An 18,681-nucleotide genomic window follows, 5' to 3' on the forward strand; every position below is an offset into this window, starting at 1 on the left:
TATATCGAGGGGCGTACCATTACCGGGCTTTGGATTTCGCGTTTTCCTCTTTTGTCCCACCCACGTTTTTCTACGAGTTTGTACGGAGTGGCGCTCGGTGCCACGTGTCTACCACGTGGACGGGAGAGGTTAACTTTCGTTCGCCTGGCGGAGCGTCGACTTCTGCGGTTAGGAATTCGGCACGCAGCCTGATAAGAGGGAGAAAAAAGTACTTTCGATAGAGGGACCGTATTAATTTAATGTTGTGGACCTTTGGATGGACTATATTGTGTGTATCTCATTACCTGCTCTGTCTGAAGCTGCATTCTCCAATACTAAATACTAATACAGTTGTCTCTAAAGATAACACGACTCTCTTTGGATATCTCTCCCATCGCGCATTTCCGTGGTTCATTTGTAATCCTTTAGGTCGGCTTGAACGGTTTTTTCTTTTCGGTTTTATGGTTAATCGAGAACGAGGGTTTCACTTTGTAAGACTCGAGGTAATACTCGTTGACATGGTAACCGAGAAACGCACTTTTAACCACTTGGGATTGAAGGATACCGTTTTATTTACATGTAGAATTAGGGTGCTCGAGTCTCACAACTTGAAACCCGAGTGTATGGCTACGACTCCAAATGTCAGGTTCTTGTAAGTCACTTGTCTAAAGCCGACCCCTTCGATCATGTCCTGGAATAAATTCGAAATGAATCCTGGCATCGTTGACTCGTGGAAGGGCTAGCTTTTTAAAACGTACTTTGAAATCCTCCTGCTTCGGGAATCTCCTTATACTCTCTACGAGATACCGATATGCTTCCCACTGTCCAGCGATTAAGGTCCCCATTACGGGTATTACTTGGAATGAGTACTTGTCGTACAACCTGAAGTATAGGATTCAAAATGAGAATTTGGATGCTACTGTTAAATCGTTACTGAAAATATTCACCATCGAAGCATTTCGTTGTTCACTTGACTGAATTCTAGGCACAGAAATCGGCCTCCTGGTCGAAGTACTCTATAAGCTTCCGATAAGGCCTCTTCGACGTGAGTTACGTTTCTTATGCCAAATGCAATTGTATACGCGGTGAAGGATTCATCCGCAAAGGGCAATTTCTCTGCGTTAGCACATTGCCAATCGATATCGCAGCCATTTTCCACGGTCCAGCCTAAACGCCGAGCTCTAATTTTCCCAACCTCCAACATATGCTCGTTGATGTCACTAACCGTGACGTGACTTTGAACCTTCTTAGAATTTGTAGTTTTCTTCAGATAATTTAAGTATCGAAACGTTATATCTCCCGTTCCACCTGCACAGTCTAGCAATCGACACCCATGCGTGGGAGCTAAAGTCTCGATAAAGATATCCTTCCAAATGCGATGTATGCCCAGACTCATCGCATCGTTCATTACGTCGTACGAATTGGCTACATTTTCGAATACACTGTGCACTAAAAAACAATGCCGACATTAAATACTAGGGAACTGTTCGCATGATTTATTACTACAGGGAAATAAACCAAAATCATACCTCAACGCCGACGTGACAAGTAGCACAAATAATTATAAAACAATTAATAGAAGAGTGTTACTAGCCTTACAGATTTAGCAAAGGTCCTTACCATTAATAACGAACGTTAGTAACCTCGTGCCAACGGATATCACCGGCGAAAGCAAATAAATACTCCACTAACAACCTAACCCACATCCTACTGTCCATAACCTCGAAAGTACCTTTCTTCGTCTTCTCGCTCTCCTTGACGGTTTCGAACCCGAAGTGCGTCGTACCGTCTTCCGCATGATCCGCTCTAGGTTCCGCGGAATAAGCACGCGTACTTCCTGTTAAGTATTTTCTCCAACACTTGTCTTTTCCGCACGACACAAATTGAGACAACGATCCGCGAAGAGCCATGTTTGTACTAACTTGCCGACACGTGTAGACGCGAGACAGACCTGCGCAACGACCGCCCACTACCGCCACCTCCCGGCATGCCGTCGAACCGCGACGCGCGCATTTTGAACCGACATTTCCACAAACTACATTCCGAGGAGAGTAACGAAAGCGAGCACACTCCAGAAATTACCTCGCGTTTAAATAAGAAACGCGTCCAATATAAACGTGGACCAGTTTCAAGTCGCTACCGCAGTGCGCCACCGTTCTCCAATAAAAAAAAGAAAATAACAAAAGCAACCAGACACTTCGCTACTTCCTTACCCGAGTACATGAATTACGTGTCTCGTCCTCTAGAAACAGTTCCGGAATAAAGTCCTCCGACGTCAGGAAGAGATAAATGACCGGGCACCGCCAGCTTCCTTCCCATTACGTTTTCCAACTTTATTTCTCCTTAACGCTAAGAACTAAGTCATTAGTTGCAGTTAAAATCCTCGTTGATTTTACATTAAAGACAAAAATACGATCTAATATTTACAAATGAGGTTGTGTAACGTAAGCTTAAAAGTAAGTCTGCGCAAACGGAGGGGGGGCCCCCTGGCGGTCGCCGCGCGCATGCACGCGAACCGATCGATCGCGCGACATGTCCCGTCTACTCGATCCGCGATCCCCGTGGCCGAGTTCGTCGGCCGAGCCCGCGCCGTTTTGAAAATTCCCGCGAGGGAGGAGGGAACGAGACCGGGGGACGAAGATAGGATAGACGAGAAACCGCCGTTTCGCTCGTGCCTCGAGCGAATCGACGGACAAACTCGCCGTTCGTCGCTACCCTCGGAAACGGCCTAAAACATTTACTAGCCCTTCGAGAGGTGTACCAATCGTCCTATTTACAGATGAGAATTATCGGCTACGGTGTGCCTACCAGCGATTCAACGATATACATATATATATATACGTATACGCAAAGGCCGGGTCCAGCGCGTCGCTCGTCGCGGCCTCTCGCGTATAACCTCAAAATCCCGGCCCTCGCGTATAACCTCAAAATCGCGCCCTCTTGCCCGGTGTAAATCGGCGTTCGGCGATCGAAGGGAGACGGAGAAGAATCGCCGGCCCTTCCCCGGCAGGGGGGCAAAAGGGATGACACGAGAAATAGGACGCGAGAGGAGGGTCAGGGGGTAAATAATTAAAGGCGTCGGGACGATCGACCCGCCTCCCGAATCGGCGGAGAGAAAGAGAGAGAGAGAGAAATATATACGCGGGAGGAAGTTACGATGACGACCTCGGCCGACGAATCGCGTCCCCTATTCCCGTTTCCCTCCTCCCCGATAAACAAAATAGAATTTTCTTCACACTTTCGGACGAGACGCGCCCTCGGTTATCCGGCGCATCCCCTCGCAGGACGGTCAGTCGAAAGCTCCCCCACCTAGGTACCCTACGCTTCTCGGGTCCGCCTGGACTTCCGGTCGCGCATGCGCGTCGATCGCGGTAATCGAAGATCAGCGAGGAATATCGAAAGTTTCGCACCGATTCCCCGTTAACGGAATTACCCCTCGGGTCGTTTGAAATTTTGGCGAAGGCGAGGACGTCAATAAATTGCGATCGCGAGGAATTCAGAGCGCGGGAGGAATATCGTAGGACCGCGTCGATTGCACGTTGACAAATTACCGCCCGCGGGTCGCAATAAATACGGGAACGGTCCTCCGGCGAGCCGGCAACCCCTAAGAGGACGCGCCGATCTATGTACAATGAAGACCCCCCAAGGGGCACCCCCCTCTCTCTCACTCTCCCTCCCACCGAGAAATGTACACGATTAATCGCCCATCGGCTACTTTCGACGATTCGCAAATAAATGCCGGCCCACCGACGTGCCTCTACGACCGTTCGACCCGCTCGTTCTCCGGCCGGAGAAAAACGGGGGGAAAAGGAGAGAGAAAAAAAATAATACCATACGCTCGAGACGATTTCCGAACACCTCTACCATAAATACTACCGAGCCACGTCGCAGGTGGTCAGCCGGGCAGTTTTCGACTTTTTCCTCCTCCGGGCGAAGGGGTCATTCGTCCGGGTCCCACAAAAGAGAAGAAGATGATCCGATTTCTCGAGGACGAGAGAAGTTCACTCTCCGATGGTAGTCGTTGAAAATCCAATCGGAGCGCCGACATCGCCAATATCGCCGATTTCTCCCCTTCGCCCGGAGGTTCCCGCGGAGGATCCCGGAGCGTTTCCTGGAGTCTCTTCGGGTGGACGATAAATCGTGGGAGACCCCCGGAAGCCGAGAAACTGCCCGGCCGGGCCCTGCGACCGGCTGGAGAAGCTAGAATTTTCCGTTTTCATTAGATATATGTATACATATGTATATATATACGTATGCGTATAGGTAGATAGATAGATAGGCGTGGATAGATAGATGGATAGATAGATAGATATACAGAGACGTACGCGTAAGTGGTGTATGTATTACCTACGGGAGGATACCTCGAGTAAAGAGGAGAGAGAGAGAGAGAGAAAGAGGGAGATGCAGGGCAAGCTTACGAGTCCGTGGAATCGGGCCCGGCCTTCTTTAACCCGGGGAGCGTAAATGCGCGGGTCGGTCCGGTCGGGAGGGCCACTCTCTTCTCCCGAGAGGAAACGAAATAAGGGAACGCAGCGCGCTCTCGATCGGCGATCCTCGGCGTCGGCTCGGGGCTACACAGAGAGACGACAATAGGTATATATGTACACGTGTGGTTAATGCGTCGGTAAGAGTGCGGTAGAGCAGAGAGCACGGAGCGTGGGAGAGAGCACGGCTGCGAGGACTCCTCTCTCTCTCTCTCTCTTTCTCTATCCCTCTCTCTCTGGCGGGCGCGCGCGATTGGTTTGGTTGGGCCTAACTGTATATATTAGGTTTGGGAATAAATTCATAGCGTTTTTATCAAAGACTCTTATTATAAAAACGCTACGAACCTATTCCCCAACCTAGTGATAATGGTAAGAGGTTCTAGGTTAGGTACCGGGACGGGGACCGCGAGGCCGATGCGCGGAAAGGCGTCGAGTAAAGGAGTCCGCGGGCGGTCGAGGGGCTCTAGCGGGGGGAATATATATATATATATAATATATCTGACTTTTTAATTCGATCGTAACTACCGTCAGAGATCCAACGGGCTTCGTCCGCCGGTCGGTCGTCTCGCGGCCCCAAAGTGGCGTCGAAGAGGACGGCGCCGTAGGTACGACACCGATTCGCGGGGTAACAAAGTCTCTAATCCGAATAGGGGGGGGCTCTCGAACCGCGCGTCGTCAACGTGCCTCGTGCCGATCATATATATGTATATATATATATAATAATAGTATGTATAATATATATATTTTTCGTATATATATATATATGTACCTACTATCTGCATATCACAACATAAATTTATTCTCTCCGTCCTCGCGCGCGTTCTCAGGCAGGCAGACACTCGCGCTTCGCTCGCGCTTCGCTCGCGCTCAAGTACGCACTCATACACGCATGACCCATCTACAGTAATCGTAATAATGCTGCGGTAGGTGGATAGTGGCCCGGCACCGCCGGCCCGACCAATCGGAGCGAGGGGTGCCGCGACCGGCCAATCGGAGCGCGCCGCGACCGCGACCGCGACCGGACGACCGGACTCCCCTAGACTCCCCTGGGTCTAGACATCCGACATGGCCGCCGCTTCTCGGCGGGTCACGTGACCGCCGGCCAATCTCCGGGCGCCGCGAGGTGGCTCGGGCCGCCCGGTTGGTCGGCCGCCTCCTGGGGCCGCATCCCGCCCGGCTAGTCGCGGGCCTCGACCACTAGCGATCGTACTTCAGCATAAAACCTTCAGAGAAACCATGGCCCATCTTCGACGTGACTCCGGCGCATCCGCCTAAAGGGTGTCCAGGGCGGCCGGCGGAGCTTTAGAGTATGCAGCAGGAGGCCGAGCAGCAACTGCTTCCGCCGCCTTTACTCTTCTGCCTCTGATCTGGAAATAGGAGAAGAGGGGTTAGAGCGAGAGGGTACACCCGCACACGGGGAGGAGGACTTACCCCTGGAGCGTCCCCAGGGGAAAGTCAAACGTGGCGGAAATACGCGACGCCTGCCCGGCGGAAGGTGCACGATCTCGTTAATTCCCCAGGTTCTACCGAGTTTCCGGGTCCTTGAGGGCCGGAGGTGCGCCGACTCGGGGTGCGCTTCCACGAGGCGATTCCAAGGTCGCGCGTGGATCCTCCCCGTTGCAGCCGTTGGTCATGAGCCGCCTCCCGGTTTCCCGCGCGGCGAGCCTCTCCAGGGGGCGACGGACGGGGCCTGGGGAGAACGCAAGGAGGGAGGAGGGTCCGGAAGGACGTTTACCCTAAGAAACCGGTAAAGGGACCGCGTGGCCATACTTGCACCGGGAAGGGAGGAGGGCCGGGGTGGTCCGGGACACACGGGGCACGCACACCTCGGGACTTACTGCGCGAGCACCTGGGCCCTGGACTCGTCCCTCTAGGTGTCGTCGAGGTCCTCGACCTCGTCGGGCAGGACGTGCATGTACTCGCCGTTAGGCAGGATGCCTGCAAGGACGACAGGCTTTCACCGGGCCTTTTCCCGTTTCCGCGTATCTCTCTCTCTCTCTCTTTCCCGTTTCCATTTTTTCTCTTTCTCTCTTTCTCGCCTCCCCCCGCGCCTTCGCGCATGACCAACAGGAGCAACGGGAACGAGTCGGTTAACTCCTTGGATTTATTTTCTTTTTTTTTTTCCTCACCCCCTGGCCTCCTTTTCTCAGGGTCGAAGAGGGTCTCGGCTCACCTTGGGAATTAGGCGCCGGGAGGTTCTCCCTGGGTACGAGGTGCATCACCGTCGTCTTGCCGAAGGGAAGCCCGAGAGCACCGAGCGTGACGTTGCTGTGCAGGAAGCGACCCTGGTAGATCAGCCGCAGGATCTCGGCCTTGGCGACGGCCTCCTCCGCCCAGTCTGGAAAGAATTCGGCGCCAACTTTAGCCCCACGGTGCACGCGTTTTCTACCTCCGGGCATATCGAGCACGTACCTTCGGGCCAGTTCTCGAAGACATGGTGCGCTATGTCCCCCGCTGAGTCGCTGGGACTGAATAGGAACTCTTTTGTCTTACCGCTCACGAGGATCAGCCGTAGGTTTATCTGAAATACAAACGAAGAGGCGTTACCGACTAGAATCGTGACTTTAATCCAAGACGTCCGGAGAACTAAGCGACGAATTCCGCCCATGCGGAGGGACCGGAAGTTCGCGGCGAGGTATTTTTTTTTTCCTCCCTTTCCCCGGGATATCTGCTGCCCGCAGCGATCCTAGCTCAAAGAGTCCTCTTTCCATTCAATGGCTCACTAAATCCGACCGGGTCGCATTCGGTATACTCGGGGGCTCGTGGAAGAGGCGCGTTTCTTCGGCCTTTTCCGAAAAGCTCTCTACCTCGGTTCCCGTGTGCGAAAATGACCCGGTTTCGAGCGTACCTTTTCCTGCCGTCGTTTTCGCCGACAACGGAAAGTCGAGAGAAAAATGGGGGAAAAAAAAGAAGAAAAAAAAAAATAGCAGAACGGAGGAAAGGGGACGGACGAGCTTCCAAGGTGACGGGGGTCCCGAGGGAAGAGGAGAGCAGGGCACCTTGGTCGGGTCGAGGGCATATAAAGGCGATTCGTGGAATCGATCCCGAGGCGGCCGAGACGGACACGCTGGACCGCGTCCAGAATCCGAGGGTCCGGAGATCCTTCGGGAGAGGAGGAGGGCCATAAATCACGGGGACCCCGTCGTGGGGCCGGTCCGAAACGATCCATGGGATCTACGGGATTAGAGGACTCGACTGCACGGGAACCAACACTCGTGACACCATATAAACGCGTACAGGACGCGGACCTTAAAGTCAACCAGAGAGAAACCACGTATTAATTTTAATCGAAACAAAATTAATTCCCCGAACCAAAGAAATATATATATATATTTTTTTTTTAACGGTACCAAAGAAACGTTCCGTTAATTCCAAGAATCATTATCTGACTTAAATATTTAAACGGATCGTCATAATTCCGGAGAAAAAGAATAACATAAAAAAAATTCGGCAGATACAAGAAAACGTTCGGGAATTTACGGGTATAGCCGGATATAATACGGGTATCCACGTGCATGATAAAAAGGGGTTCGAACCCCCTCCCCCTGCGGCGCACCTGTTCGCCGCGGTCTACCTTGACTCGGCGAACGTGCGTCATAAACGGCGTCGCGGCGGGATTGGCCGAACCGGGTCATTGGGGCATGCGGGTGGTGCCGTGCGGGGGGAGAGGGGTAGGGGAAGGGGGCGCCACTCTAGCGCGACTCCCCGGCCGGTGCGCGCGCAGCTGCATCGATCACGGCGCGGCGCGCGCAGAGGCCGCCTCTCTTCGAGAGATCGAACGCGGTCCTGCCCAATCGTTTCCCCTGGAAAGAGAGGTAAGAGCTCCGAGAGTAAGATAAAGGCGGAGGATAGTGAGAAAGGAGTAACGGAGATTCGCATATAAACGCGGAGGCCTTGGGAGCCGCGTTTATCGCGAGAAATGCAAAAACGAAATGAGCCGACCTCTCGGCGGCCGCCATCTTGTTTTCCCCGCTCCCACTACCTCTAGGGATACGCAAACGCGTTCGCCGTTGCGACTGCGACGGGCCGCAGGGTCGCAGACGTTGGGAAGGGAGAAGGGGAGAGAGAGCGATTTCTTTGACGGAAATTAGGCCGAAACGGCCGCGAGGGGTAACGGCGCTCCATTGTGCCTCGCCTCCCCCGCTGCGGGTCAGGGCCACCGCCGAGAGGCCCGGAAGAAAGGCGCGGCGCCACCTGGCGGCGAACCACGTGCACCCTCTTCTCCCTATGCACGACGCGCCGTTTCACGTAGGTTACGCTCCCCGAGGTCGGCCGTTAGTCGTTCGCGGCCGGCTGTAAAATGGGGATTCCGTAACGGAGGCCGAGAAAAGGGACCCGCATTTCGAGGACGCACTACGGGGTGATTCTTTCCACCGTGGACATAAAGGGATCCGGAGGAAAGAAAGAAAAAAAAAGGAACACCGGGCCCGTGGGGGGGGACTCAAGAAAGCCGCCGTGAATGGTAATGGTCATCGCGAGGACAGCCTCGGTTGCCCGGATCGGCCGTGGGACGACGGAGATTGAATTAAAGGAGACGCGCCGCTCGGTACCGAGTGGGCTTCCAAGATGGCGGCGCCCTCCCGAGTGCTCTCTCGGTTATATTTATTTTCAGCGGGAATATCGGCCAGATATCACGGTACGGGAGGGGGATATACTTCCGCCGTTGGAAAACGCAAACGAGGGCTCGATGCGTGCCCGGCCCTCCCCCCCGGGGAATTAACCGACTCTTAAATTGAATTAAACCGGGGAGCGGTCACGTGAAGGGACCAACGACCGGGCGCGTCACATCGGAAACGGCCAATCAGGCCGCGGGATTCCGGCCAGAAACCCTAGACCCGCGGGCTCGGCGCTAATGCCCGGTAATTCGCGTCTTCGCCGAAGGATCCCACCGCGGACGGTTAATTACGCCAATTTCCGCGCCCGACCCCGGGGTTAAACGGCGATATTTCGCCCCGGCCCTCGTCGGCGCGACGTCGCGATGGATCGTAATTATTAACCGTTTCAGTGGCAGGGGTTTTTCAAAATCCGTATGTCGGATTGTCCCATGAAGCGCGATAGCGTTGCGAATTGACGATCGGGACCAAACATCGCGATCGCGCTGCGTGGCACTAAAACGGTTCATGCGAATTCAGGCAGGACCGCCACCCGCCTAAAAGCGCGGCAAATTCAAACGGCGCCGAACCGAGGGGGAGTCGAAGGGGTGAAAACGCGATCTTTCGTATTCCGAGCATCCTCGCTGTCCGTACAGCTTCTTTTGCAAACCTGGGGGACATCTTCACGGTTGGCCGTGACTCTAGGATTTCCGGAATTCGTCCGAATCGTGGTATGTATACTTGCGGGCAAAGAGAGGCGCCGATGCCCTCGAGAGAGGACCGAAGAGATATTTCGTTATTAAGGAATAATTAGATTTACCTCGAACCGAAATAAATTGGACGCAACGCTTCATATGGAATTACGAAGATTTATATTAATTAATATAAAGACCCGGCTCGATAATTACTGGGCGCGATCGAGGGATTCTCGAGTGACGGAGAAAGAGCGGAGAAAAAGGAGGAAAAAAAAAACAGCGACGCGGTCGCCCCTCTTCGGGAATGCGACACCTTAACGAGACGCGCGACCGACGCCTAATAATCCCTCCTCGACCCTCCTCCTCGTCTGGCTCGGTTCCAACGTCCCGGAGACCCGATTCTCAGCCTCGAAACGCTTGACCCTCTCCATCGCGAGGCCGGGGGAGAATATAAAAAGGGGCCTAATAAACGAGTCAACGGAAATACCGGACGGGAGAGGAAAAAAAAAAAACAAAAAGAAGAAAAGACAGAGAGAAAGAAAAACCGCGGAATCGTGCATCGACCGGCCTTTGATCCCCCCCGGGGGGTCTCGCCTTGACCGGATTTGCGTCGTCGTCCTCCTCGACGTCGACGTCGGCGACGACGTAAAGGGGGGAAAACGCGTTATCTGAAAAATGTCCGGGATCGGTCAATGGGGATATTTTTTTCCTCGTCCGAGAATCCTGGAAAGGTTTGAACGTATCGAGTCCGTCAAGCCGTAGAAACGCGGCAGTAACGTCGGAGCCGTTGGCTCTTGGGGGCGCGCGTAATTGCAGGTAATCGGATTGACCGACAATCGAAGGCGAAGGGGTGTATAACGTACAGGAGAGAGGGGAGGGGCTCGGTCGGGATTTCGCGAGAGGCCAAAGCAACGAGGTCGACTCGACGTTGAATTTTCATGTCGGGGCTTTGAGGACCGACGAGGAGGGTCTGGTAAAAAATTTCAAGCCAAGACCAAGAGAGATGGGAAAGACCGAGATACCAACGCCGGAGGGTCTGCCGACTTCGTAGGCGAGAAACTGAGAAACCGAGAAATCGAGAGGGAATCCGAGGGATCGAGGCCAGCGACAGGGGCATCCGCTCGAGGAGGGTTTCCGGCGTCTCATCCGGCTCGCGGGCGGACTAAGACTCCCCTCCGTCCCCCGGAGTCGTCCAAGGAAGCCGGATCCCGGGCAAGCCCGTCCTCGGGCAGGAAACGAGGAACCGGTTCCTCCTCCTCCTCCCCCTTCCCTCCCGAGATCCACAAGGTGTCTCCTCCGCGATCTGCCTCGTCGTTTCGAAACGGAGATGTCCCTACATAGACCGTCCGCGAGGTATCGACGCGATCCCGGATCGGTGCATGTGCCTGCCCCGAACGAGTACACGTGTACATACATGTATTCGTACATGGTTGCCTATCCCGCGAACCTACGCGCGCGCTTTGCTATAGTCGATGCTAAGTTGATAGGAGAGGGAGATAGAGAGAGAAGAGAGCCGGGAATCCCGATCGATCGACCGTCCCCCCGGTCCCGCGATCTCGCAAGGCTCCGCGACCTCCGGCGCGGTCCGCGGCCTCGCGCGCAATGAGCCATGCGGACCGCTCCGCGGGCCTTATATACCCTTCGGGGCTCCGCTCGAAATCTCCAAATTTTCCTCCTCGAAGGGAAGGAACGGAAAGAGAGAAGAAAGAAAACCGAGCCCTAGGCTCCTGTATACGTAACCTCAACGGGGAGAGGGATTTAATAGCCCACCCTCGGGTGTGCGTCTCCCTCGTGTCGAGCGATCGCGTTACTTGGAGGTCCCCACCCGGGATAAAATTCGGCCGAGCGGTCTCGAGTTTCCCGGCGACGCCGTAGGGACCGGAAGACGAGACGGCGAAATTCCGAGACTCCTTGCGCCCTATTGGGGTGAAATCGCATCTCGCGGTTGAATATTCTATTTTTACCCTCTGCGAAGGAAAAAATTTAAAAAAAAAAAAAAAAAGGAAAAATGTAATCGAGGGAATTTTCGGAAAAATGGGTTTCGAGTGCCTCTCCCATTCCGATACAATTCTGCGGCCGCGATTCGACCTGCCGCGAGACAAAGGAAGGCGAGGTCCCGAAATTACTCGGAGCCTCGTGCAAGGTCGAGAGAGAGCGAGAGAGACGAAGAGAGGGGGCGGTCGAGTGGGTGAGCGAGAGGGAATCGATAGGTCGCACCTTCCGCGGACACAAAGGCCTCCTCGGATAAATATTAATGGCTGACATCGGGGTGCACCCACGCGATGTAGGTCTACGAGAAAACGGAAATGCACTTCGGCCTATTTCGACTCCCGGTAGCGAAACCTCCCGGTATACACGGTATTTATGCCGCCCTCTGCATAAACCATAGACGTAAGAGGTGTATAAGGATCGATCAAGAGCCAAGGCCACGGATCGATTAGAATTTTTTCAAAGGAGGTGACCCCTAAACGCTCCTCTATTCCGCGATAAGTAGAAAAGAAAAGTAATTAGCAATCGAAGTACAGCGGGTAACGGCAACTCCGGGAGGGGAAGTGCCGCAGGACCGGCGGTGGGGGGTATAAAAAGGGGCGCCGATCAGCTGAGCAGTCATTCGCCGGGTGGCGAGCGCGAAGCGCGAATCTCCCCGCGTAACTCTAAGATTCTTCGACGACTTTCCCTGCACCCCTACGATATAACATAATATCCCGAAATATGCTCCTATAATTTGCATTTCCTTCGCATTACGGGGTAGCAAGTGCACGTCCATCCACCTCCCTTTTTTTTTTTTTCATCCTTCCCTTCGGGAGAAAAGCGTCGAGAGAAGAGAGCTCCCCTATCCCGGGAGCGAGATTTATTTCCACCGTCCATTAAAAGCGCGGCCGCTCCGCAGGGTCGTCGCCGACGTCGGCCGCGTTCCATTATTCATCGGATCGAATCCGCCACTTAAGTCGCGGATTCGAGCCCCGGCTAATTAGGCATTCCCCGGGCGGCGTCGGGAGGCGCGCGTGCCGTCGAGATTGCGCCCGCGATTTCCCGATCGATCGGGCGAAGATCGACCTTCTCAATATCTTTTCCCCGCGATGACCCAGAGGAGGATTCTCGGTCCCGATAGCGGATAACGGGAGATGCCAGAAAGCGATAAACCCGACGTCTCCGTCTCCTCGAGGCTAATGGCCCGGTCGCGGGGCTTCCCATGACGGCGGCACTTCCGCCACCCTGAATACCTCCCCCCGTCTCGAGTTAAGCGCCCCAGCCCTTCCCGAAATTCGACACCAGGAGGCGCGGCCGGAGGAACGTTCCGATACTCGAGGATACTTAAATTAAAATGAAAAAAAAAAAAAAAATATATGGTACATTTAATTATTAATCATCAACGATTGGAATAAAGTTTCTGCTGGACGCGCGATAATCGTGGAAAGTACGGGCAAACCACTCGGCCGAGCATCGCGAACGACCGGCCGAGGAGAAAGCGCGCGCGGGCTCTCTCTATTCTTGGGAAATCGCGATTCGCATTCGACTAGCGGCTCCGCCCCCGCGAAGGAGGGCCGGAAGGCAACTCTCGCGCTTTCCGGTGGACGGGGTCGCGCGTTATCGGCCCCAAGAGGCGAAACAGCTGCTCGGCCATCGATCGCGCGACTCGCGAGAGACTCGAGCCACCCTACCGTGAATTATGCCACTTCTCGTTTTTCCGTGACCGAGTGCACCGATACACGAGAAAAAAAAAAAAAAGAGGGGAAATTAAGGATCTTGACTGGAGCTCGCGAGTACTCGTCCGTTCATTGAAGCGCTCGGGAATAATTCGTCGTAATTTAGAGACCTGGAAACCCTCGCGTGTCTTTTCTCCTTCGCGGAGGATTACGTAGTAAAAATCGCGTTAAACTGTAAGACCTCGTAATATCCTGAGACTCTCGGATTTATCGATGAATTATCGGGTGCACGTGCTCGCTTACGTCAACTGCCTCGCGCCTCTCCTAGAGGGAGTATATATCATCGTTGGATCCCGCCGACTATATATATAAATATATATATACATAAACATATATACCATATATACATATATACAGCCTCTCGCGGCATCGATCCCCTAATCCGCGGATTAATCCCGGGCGAGCCTAACCTCGCTCGCGGTGTACCCTCCGCGGCCCTCCGAGCGCTAATAAACGCGTGACGTCACGGCGCTCCGCGCTCCGCCTCGATGGATGCGCGCGCACGCGTCCGCCGCCATCTTGAAAAGCAGCCGATCCGCGACGGCGGCGTCATTCGGCGTGGGACCGCTCGCGCAGTTGCGTCACTCGCGACCCGCTTCTCAACGTTCCCTCGATATTCCCTAATACTCGTCCCGGAAATTTCCCCGACAACCATGAAAACCCGTCAGGAAAACAAAGACAAACCAACGGAAATCGTAAAACCAATCAACATAAGAGGAAAAATGATCGGATGAGGTTGGAGTAACTCCAACATTTTCCATCGTTGCTAAATTAATGCGTAGCGAGTTACCGTAGTTAACCAACGAGTAAATGGATAATTCGCGGATTATGAGTTATACGTTATCTTCCAAGTACCGAGGTGAATGCTTCAGGCACTCGAAAATTTCAGCTCATACCTGAGACGTCGAGGGACGTATTTCCGGGTCGTCAAGAGAGGCGCCAGAAAACATCGCGAGGAGAAAGAGAGTCGAGGGTCGACCGCGTCTCGATTTTCTCCCCCTCCCGCGGGCTTTCTTTTTCCTCGCGAGACCGAGAGGGGGAGAGAGAGAGAGAGAGGGGGGGGGGTTCGCATCTAAATTTAATTCTCCCCGGCGGTCGACAAATCGCGCGCCATGTCGGAGGTGGCGGAGGTTATTTAGGTGTGGCCCACTGGCGCGGACAAATCGGCCCCGAAAAACTCGGCCCGCGTGAGAGAGAAAGCAAGGCTCGAGCCTTAAATAACCATCTACGTAGAGGGGCGCGGGCAAAAGGGCCGGGAGAAAGAGAAAACGTCCCGTGACAAAGTCCTAACCTCCTTCCGGGAAGGCTTTCTCCCTCCTCGGGAAAGATCGGAACGACGAATCGGGCAATCTCGGCCGCCGAGGAAGAGGGAAAACAAAACGACGAGGCGAGAAAGAAACGATAGAGAAGAAAAAAAAGAGAAAAAAAAACAACCTCCAAAGAGAGGTTAAAGAGAAAACAAATACCTACAAGTGGAGGTAGAGGGAGGAGGACGGGAGGGGGGAGAGAGAAAAACGAGAGCGAGGTCCGTTCTCGTCTCGAGACGAGTCCTCGACGGAAACACGGCGGCTCCGCCATGAATTTCAATTTGCGCAATTAATCGTAACGGGACCCAGCTCCGTTGTTCCCCCTCCTCCTCCTCCTCCCCCCACGCCCGTTAACCCGGCACGACCACTTCGACCCGAGTAACAATTTTTTTTTTTTCCTCTCACTTACGGGGGAACAAATTAGCCGCAACAAAAGGAGCACGATATTTTCCCGTTTATTTGATTTGATTGTCCCAATTTAACGGATGTCCTCTCCGCCCTCCTAGAACGTGCAGTTCCCGATTGAAAACTCGGGCCGGCCCTTTTTTAATCGCGATTACAGAGGTTTAAGCTCCCACCCCCTCGTTTCTCTGTGTCGCGTGGGAAATGGCCGCATTCTCCGCAACCGTTTTTTTTCTCTCTCTCTCTCTCTTTCTCTCTGCGTCTCGCTAATTATCGCAGAAGCGTGGACATTATGAAACCCTTTTCGCGCGCGACCGAGAAAGAGAGATCATTGGCCCCGGTCGCAGCTGGTCGCGGCTGTTAAACCGTGGGACGAACCAGACTCGGTGCGAGCAGGCGGGAGGGCGAGAGAGGGAGAGACAGATAGATAGATAGATGGATAGATACAGAGATAGAGAGGGAAACGGACACAAACCTCGCTCGGCAAATACGGGACGACGATCGGGTAAATATTGAAAGCCGAGGCCGCCAGCCGATTACAAAGAACCCATGGCGGGCGCGGCAAATATTTACGCGGATCCCCCGCGATCGGACATGGCGGCGCGCGTCCGATACCGAGTTCGCGGCGCGCCCGAGGGATGGCGCTGGCGGCGCGATGCGCTTCCAAGATGGCGGCCCCCCGGGACGCGCACCTCTCCCCGTTCCCTGGCGCTTTTCCCGCATTTCCCTGCATTTCCTCGCGATCCCAGGGGTCTCGTGGGAAGCGGAATTTCTCCCGCCACGCGTACCAACGGCACGGTACACGGGAAACCGGTCCGTATGTTCCCCCGCATCGCGGATAAATCAACGGAACAAGGCGATCGGAAGGAACGCAAGGCGCGTCGATGGCGCGCTCGGGGCGGGGAGGAATATCCGCGGCGGATGCAAGTGCCCGGACGATTCCGCGGCGATAAAACGCGGAGCCCGGACGCACACGTCCATAGTCCACGGGGCAGATAAGCCGGTTCGCCGCGATAACCGCGCGTCCGTGCACGCGGAAACGGGGATGCATCTAGGCGAGGCCGAAGTGGAGGCGCGAAATCAGCTCTCTCTCTCTCTTCCCACCTTATCGCGCGCGCGGTCGCCTCCCGGGTGTGTATCCCTCCTCGGGCGTCGAGGAAGGCCATCTCCCCCGGATTAGTGCCGTCGGGTTCGTTTACCCCGCGGCCGTTGTTATCGCCTCGCGCTAATATCGCCTCAGGCGAGGGCGAGGAGTTAAGGGGAACGAAGAAAAAGGGAGAGAAAAATCGAAGAACGAAAAAAAAAAAGGAAAACGAATAATCCAGCAAAGTGTAGCGCATCCGGAAGAGACAACCAATAGAGCAAAAATCGATAGTCTCTTCCCTTTCTCTCGTTATAAAAATTCATTCTCTCATCTAAGAAGATTCTCCCTCTCTCTCTCCATCTCTCTAGCCGCCCGTAACGGGACGGTGCACCTGTCTATTCGCGCGATAGTTTAAAGCGAATTACCCCGCGACCCGGAGGAAGAGTCGGCAGAAGAGATGAGGAAGAAGAGGAGGAGGATGAAGAGACGGAGGATGCGGCTCGCCGGGGAAAAAAGCAGAGTAAAATCGAGCGTATCGATCGGCGGAAAGTGGGAGCGCCGAGCGCGCCGGGGTAGGGGAACGGCAGCGGGGTTAAGGGAGGGTTGAGGGGGGAGGGGCTCGCGCGAATTTCCCGAGGAAATTCCGATGACACGCCACGAGGAGGGCGCGAGGGGCCGGAGGGGCCAGAGGGGCGGGAAGGGGCCGCGGAGGGCAAAGTGGGTCAGAGGAAAGGTCGCGGCGACGGGGGTATCTCCTTCTCTCTCTTTCCCCCTCTCTAGGGCGGGGCGGGGGCGCTCGCTCGCTCGCGCGCGCGCGAGGTACTCCGTCTTACTTCGGGGATGATTTTCCATGCCCTTAGGTCCTCTTCTCTCCCCTCCCGATACGCTTGCCCCTCTCCTTCATTTTCGTGGAAACGCAAAACCCCCTCCTGCGATCTTCTCTCTGGCGACACCCCGCGACGAGGGGGAAATGTGGAGGAGCGGTTGGAAAATTTAAAGAACAGGAAAAAAAAAAATTAGCGACGAGATAAAGTAGATAGAAGAAGAAAAAAAAAAGGAAAGGAAATAATTTTAAGAGATTCGGAGTTCGTCTATAGAGGATACGCGCGAGATTCACGGTTAAAGTGAACGGCGTTTATCCGTGCACGTTAATCGAGGGTTAATTTGAGAATACTCGTGGGTATATATATTCATGCGTGTCGATGCACCTCCGGAGGGGGGCGTTTTTTTTTTGGCGGGGGGGGATTCCGCAAGAAATAACTGGAATCGCCAAAAGACGCCGCGCGAAGGCTAAATACGGGATTAACTGGGATGCCAGGTTTTTTCTCCCCGTTATCCGCGGGCTCGTAACGTAACATCGGATAATGCTCACCGGGCCAAGGACAAAGGAACGTTCAGCCGTGACGAAATTTCCACGTTTCGGAGCGTACCCTTCACTCCGAGGTGACTCCCTCCCCCCGCCACGATGTTCGACGACACCTCGCGGTAACCCCGAGACTCGGGTAAAATCGAGAAACGAGCGAAAAACAATATCAAGAGAAAAATTCCCCCCTCAGAATTTCCTCGGTCACCCATCTTTGGCTCGACCTAGATCACCGTCGTTTAACTCGAGAAAAGCCCCTCTCCTTCGCTCCCACGATCCCACGCCTTGAATACCCCCTTTTAACTCGATTAAACCGACCCTGGCAGGAGGGAGTACGCTTTTTGTGAAAATTCGAAAAGTCGAAAATGTGAAAAATCGAAAATATGAAAATGTGAAAAAACGAGACGGATCCGCGCAGAAGAGTCTCGATCGCGGGGTTTAAATCCTAGACCCGTCTACCCGTTATCCCCTCGTTAAAGGGAATCGACTCCTCCTCTCTGGGGCGGTCGCTCGAGGTGCTCACCTTGTCCGAGGGTATGTTTCGCGAACTCATGGTAGTCACCGACTCGGCGGCTCGGGTGCAATCCTGGGCGGGCCGCCTCGGGGGGGCTGGGGGCGGGGGCGGGTCTCCGGGTAGTCCGGTTCGGCTCGCTGACTCGACCGACCTGGGCCCGGCACTACACCATATCTTCGGCCGCCTCCACGGGCTACGTGGGACGCTCGCGATCGCGCGCGCTCGAGCGAGCACGGCCTCGGGCCCTGGCGGCCGTTACTTGCGTCGAGCTGCCAGCGCGGCCGCGGGCTGCGGGGCCAGCATCTTCTCGCGCTCCTTACTCCGGGTACGACGCGTGCACCGGGCGCCGAGGAGGCCGCCGATCAGACGCGAGTTCCGCACCGCACGCGCGCACGCACCGCCGTCCTCGTCGTCTCTTCGACCTCCCAGCCTCAGAGGCAAACACGGAAAATGGCGACCGCGAGCCGATGCAGCATTCTGAGATGGCTGGCCGAGGGCACGCGGCACGGAGACCCGACGACTGCTAGACCGACCGCCGACGCGGAGCGCGAACG

The 18,681-nt window shown here is 54.7% G+C and overlaps 1 protein-coding gene across 4 annotated transcripts; it reads right to left on the reverse strand.

Annotated features, from left to right (window-relative positions):
* Positions 1 to 247: 247 nt before the first annotated feature.
* LOC105699385 (ubiquitin-like protein 3) lies at positions 248 to 18,662 on the reverse strand. 4 transcript variants are annotated; one of them, XM_012424313.2, is made up of 5 exons: positions 6,302 to 6,621; positions 1,712 to 5,830; positions 927 to 1,428; positions 738 to 861; positions 248 to 670 (listed from the first exon to the last, which is right to left on the reverse strand). In XM_012424313.2, exons 2-5 carry the CDS (start codon positions 1,887 to 1,889, stop codon positions 581 to 583), a joined length of 894 nt encoding a protein of 297 aa, XP_012279736.1. In that variant the 5' UTR covers positions 1,890 to 5,830; positions 6,302 to 6,621; the 3' UTR covers positions 248 to 580. The 4 variants fall into 4 exon arrangements, with proteins under 4 accessions (XP_012279736.1, XP_012279735.1, XP_012279739.1 ...); XM_012424312.2 differs by having other exon boundaries at positions 248 to 861; XM_012424316.2 differs by lacking the exons at positions 248 to 670; positions 738 to 861; positions 927 to 1,428; positions 6,302 to 6,621 and adding exons at positions 6,637 to 6,801; positions 6,876 to 6,984; positions 18,137 to 18,662 and having other exon boundaries at positions 2,288 to 5,830.
* Between the last annotated feature and the right edge of the window lie 19 nt (positions 18,663 to 18,681).

Source organism: Orussus abietinus, unplaced genomic scaffold (assembly GCF_000612105.2).
Source record: "Orussus abietinus isolate OABI.00-Male unplaced genomic scaffold, Oabi_2.0 scaffold8, whole genome shotgun sequence".
Lineage (NCBI taxonomy): Eukaryota > Metazoa > Arthropoda > Insecta > Hymenoptera > Orussidae > Orussus > Orussus abietinus.

What these genes read in the sequence shown, in the direction of transcription:
- LOC105699385 (XM_012424312.2), bottom strand. Translation starts at nt 1,889, where the DNA reads ATGGCTCTTCGCGGATCGTTGTCTCAATTTGTGTCGTGCGGAAAAGAC. An exon ending in GAGCGAGAAGACGAAGAAAG is followed by an intron (nt 1,429 to 1,711) that starts GTACTTTCGAGG and finishes ATTGTTTTTTAG; the next exon opens with TGCACAGTGTATTCGAAAAT. An exon ending in AACAACGAAATGCTTCGATG is followed by an intron (nt 862 to 926) that starts GTGAATATTTTC and finishes CCTATACTTCAG; the next exon opens with GTTGTACGACAAGTACTCAT.